This window comes from Poeciliopsis prolifica, unplaced genomic scaffold (genome assembly GCF_027474105.1).
Source record: "Poeciliopsis prolifica strain line A6 unplaced genomic scaffold, Auburn_PproV2 SCAFFOLD146, whole genome shotgun sequence".
Classification (NCBI taxonomy): Eukaryota; Metazoa; Chordata; class Actinopteri; order Cyprinodontiformes; family Poeciliidae; genus Poeciliopsis; species Poeciliopsis prolifica.
Genome location: NW_026562521.1, coordinates 449,573 through 452,500, shown reverse-complemented (window position 1 = coordinate 452,500; position 2,928 = coordinate 449,573). Strand labels below are relative to the sequence as shown.

The 2,928-nt window shown below is 50.4% G+C and overlaps 1 protein-coding gene across 1 annotated transcript in view; it reads right to left on the bottom strand.

Annotated features, from left to right (window-relative positions):
- LOC129355792 (FH1/FH2 domain-containing protein 1-like) overlaps positions 1–2,683 on the bottom strand; it is a 25,537-nt gene extending 22,854 nt beyond the window's left edge. The window contains 1 exon segment of the mRNA XM_055025400.1: positions 2,339–2,683. Within this exon segment, the coding sequence (XP_054881375.1) occupies positions 2,339–2,668 (330 nt within the window). The 5' untranslated portion in view covers positions 2,669–2,683.
- Between the last annotated feature and the right edge of the window lie 245 nt (positions 2,684–2,928).

Sequence of the window (2,928 nt, the reverse complement as noted above, 5' to 3'; positions counted from 1 at the left end):
ATTTATTGTGAATCATTTTACAGCAGCGACTCAGAACCAGAAAGAGTGTGTGTGTGTGTGTGTGTGTGTGTGTGTGAGTGTGTGTGTGTGTGAGTGTGTGTGTGTGTGTGTGTGTGTGTGTGTGCACGCACACCGTAAACAGATCCAGCACCGGCTCAACAAACAGAACCAACTCAACCGACCCAGAAGGATCAGAATACAAAAGATCACGACCCAAATTCCATCAGAACCAGAACCTCCTGATCCAGAACCATTTCTCTAGCGAAGTCCAATCTGGTCCAGTAATCGTCTCCAGTCCTACTGGTTCTAATCGGACCTGGGCCAGTCAAGCAGCACAGAGGCTCTGGACCAGTGGAACCAGTGGAACCAGTGGAACCAGTTCTGCCAGCTATTTCTGGAGGAGCTGAGGAAGAGGATGATGATGAAGCTCAGCTCCACATTTCAAAGCGATGCAGTAACTGCAGCATGTTGGTTCTGGTTCTGGTCGGGTCTATCACAGTGAGCTCACTGCCCAGCTTTAGAAACGGATTCTCAAGTTTCATGACATTTGGAAACATTCAGTGGGACGGTTCGGCCCGGTTCGGCCCGGTTCTATTGGACAAGGAGGTCTGGTTCTACTGGACCCAGTTTGATCCAGAGTGTTGGAAGCAGGAGGTTGTAGGTTCGAATCCCGGCCCATAATAATCAGTTCTGTTTTCTGGTTCTGAAGCAACTGGACTGAAGCAGAACCAGAACCAGAACCAGGCCAGTAAACCCGTGGCATCAGATTATAACCATGGTAACAACAATCCCTTTTTGTTGTTTTTTACAGTTTTAGAAAATGAACAAATCAAATTTAAATCTGCAGACCTGCGGACAGTGGGCGTGGCCAGTGTAGTGGGCGTGGCCCGTTTTGTTTTTAATACGATCAGAGATTATTATGAAGCAGAGGAAAGAGATAAATCTGTAATTTGATCATTTGGAGGCTCATCGCAGATTATTGATAAATAATTCGTGAAAACCCAGAAAATCTCCTGAACGTCGCAGAGCCTCAGGCGTAGCGCCACCTGTTGTCTGATCGAGCAGGAGCTTCAGATGGTCGGACGCGGACCAGAAGTCTGGTCGGGTCCAGGTTCTGATCAGAAACCACCGGATCGACCCATCCAGCAGAGGAGAAAGGCGGACTGCTCCTTTAATCCTTTGAACAGGAAGGAAACGCAGCAGTTAGCTTATCGGCTGCCCCGCCCACTTCCTGCTGGGGCGAGGAACAGGATGACGACCTCACACCCTCCCAGGCTGCAGGACCGGTCCCAAGGCATGATGGGAACAAGCAGAGGTCTGAACATTCCTGCAGGCCTCAAACGCCTCACAGCAGCCTGGACTTGTCATGAAGTTTAACGATGCGTTTACAGCCCGTAAGAAAATGAGAGTTTTCAGTTCTGATGCATTTCATGATAATAAAAAAATCTGGAAATTTTTCTGATAATTTAAAGTTTAAATAATAATAATAATCTTTTACTGTGATAAACAGAAACTTATTTTAAGTATTTCTGCAGTTAAAGGGTTCAAAGGTTAAAGGTGACCAGTTCCTGGTCTTGGGACCGACAGGTTCTGGTTCTGGTGGGTTCAGGTCAGACAGGTTCGTCTGTCTCCGTCTGAGGGCTCTAACCTTTGACCTCTGACTCCACATTGAGTCGCCTCTGAATCATTTTGTGCACTTCGCTCACTTCCTGTTTGGCAAAACGGAACAAGATGACTGGGAGGACTGGGAGGTTTTCCTCAGACTGGTCGTTTCCTGTGCAGGACGGATTTCGGTGCTGAAAGCTGCAGCTCCCTGAAGCCCCGCCCCCTGCTCTACCTGCCCAGGTGGAGGCCAGCTTGCTGGAAGCCCCGCCCCCATCGCTCCTGGTTGCTCAACAGGTGAGCAGAAACTTTGACCCAGATGAGACCAGAAAGCCTCTGAACCTCCAGAACCAGGAGAAGAACCAGCAGAACCGATTCTGGTCCACTCCGGTTTCCAGCTCCGGTTCTGCTCTCCGAACGTTCCACCCAGCAGGACCGGCTGCTGTTTGGATCCCGGTTCTGACCCGGTTTGGACCGGGCCTGAGCTGCTGAAGGTTCAGATTTATCTGACGTGTTTTCCGGTCAGTAAAGAGGCGGGACTTCCTGCTCCTCCGGACTCACCTGTCCAGGTGAACCTTAAACTGGACCGGACTCGTTTTGCGTAATTCCCCGTCATGACGTCATCCTGGAAGCCTCAGCTGACAGGTTCTGTTACTAAGGTCACTTAGTACCAGATGGAGTTAGTACCAGATGACGGTTCCGGTCCGGTTCCGGCCCGGTTCGGAGTCTGACCCACCTTCAGCGGCGCCCCGAGCAGCTTGCGGATCCCGGGGATCTGCTCGCTCAGCGGCTGGTCCTCCTCCAGGGAGACAGTTGGAGGTCTCCGCGGTTCGGGAAAGTTCGTGCAGATGAACGGGTCCGAGTCCTCCAGGTACTGGACCCGGCAGGTGACGGAAGCCATGCCGAGAGTCAGCGTCCAGACTGCGGCTGGGCGGCTGAGGGAGAGTCGCTGCGCCTCGCTGCCCCGCGGAGGAAAGTTTAAATGAAGCGGAGCGCAGCAGGACAAAGGGGCGGGGCCTAGCGCTGACGTCAGGCCCGTATTTGGAACTGGCAATTTACCAGCCATAACCAAAACAACATCCGGTTTGGCCTTTCAGAATAAGGCGAGCCTGTCTTTGGCTGTAGAAAAAAAATCAGATGAATAAATTTGATGTGATTTTCTGATTCCAAATAATAAAGAGGTAAAAGCAAAGATGAGAACACGTCACTATGATGTCACTGCTCAAGTATGATAGTCTGCAAAATAAATGACTAAATAATAAAGTTATCATCATGAAAGTAAGAATGGAAATAAAATGGGATCTTAGCTCAAGTGTGGGGCGCCCC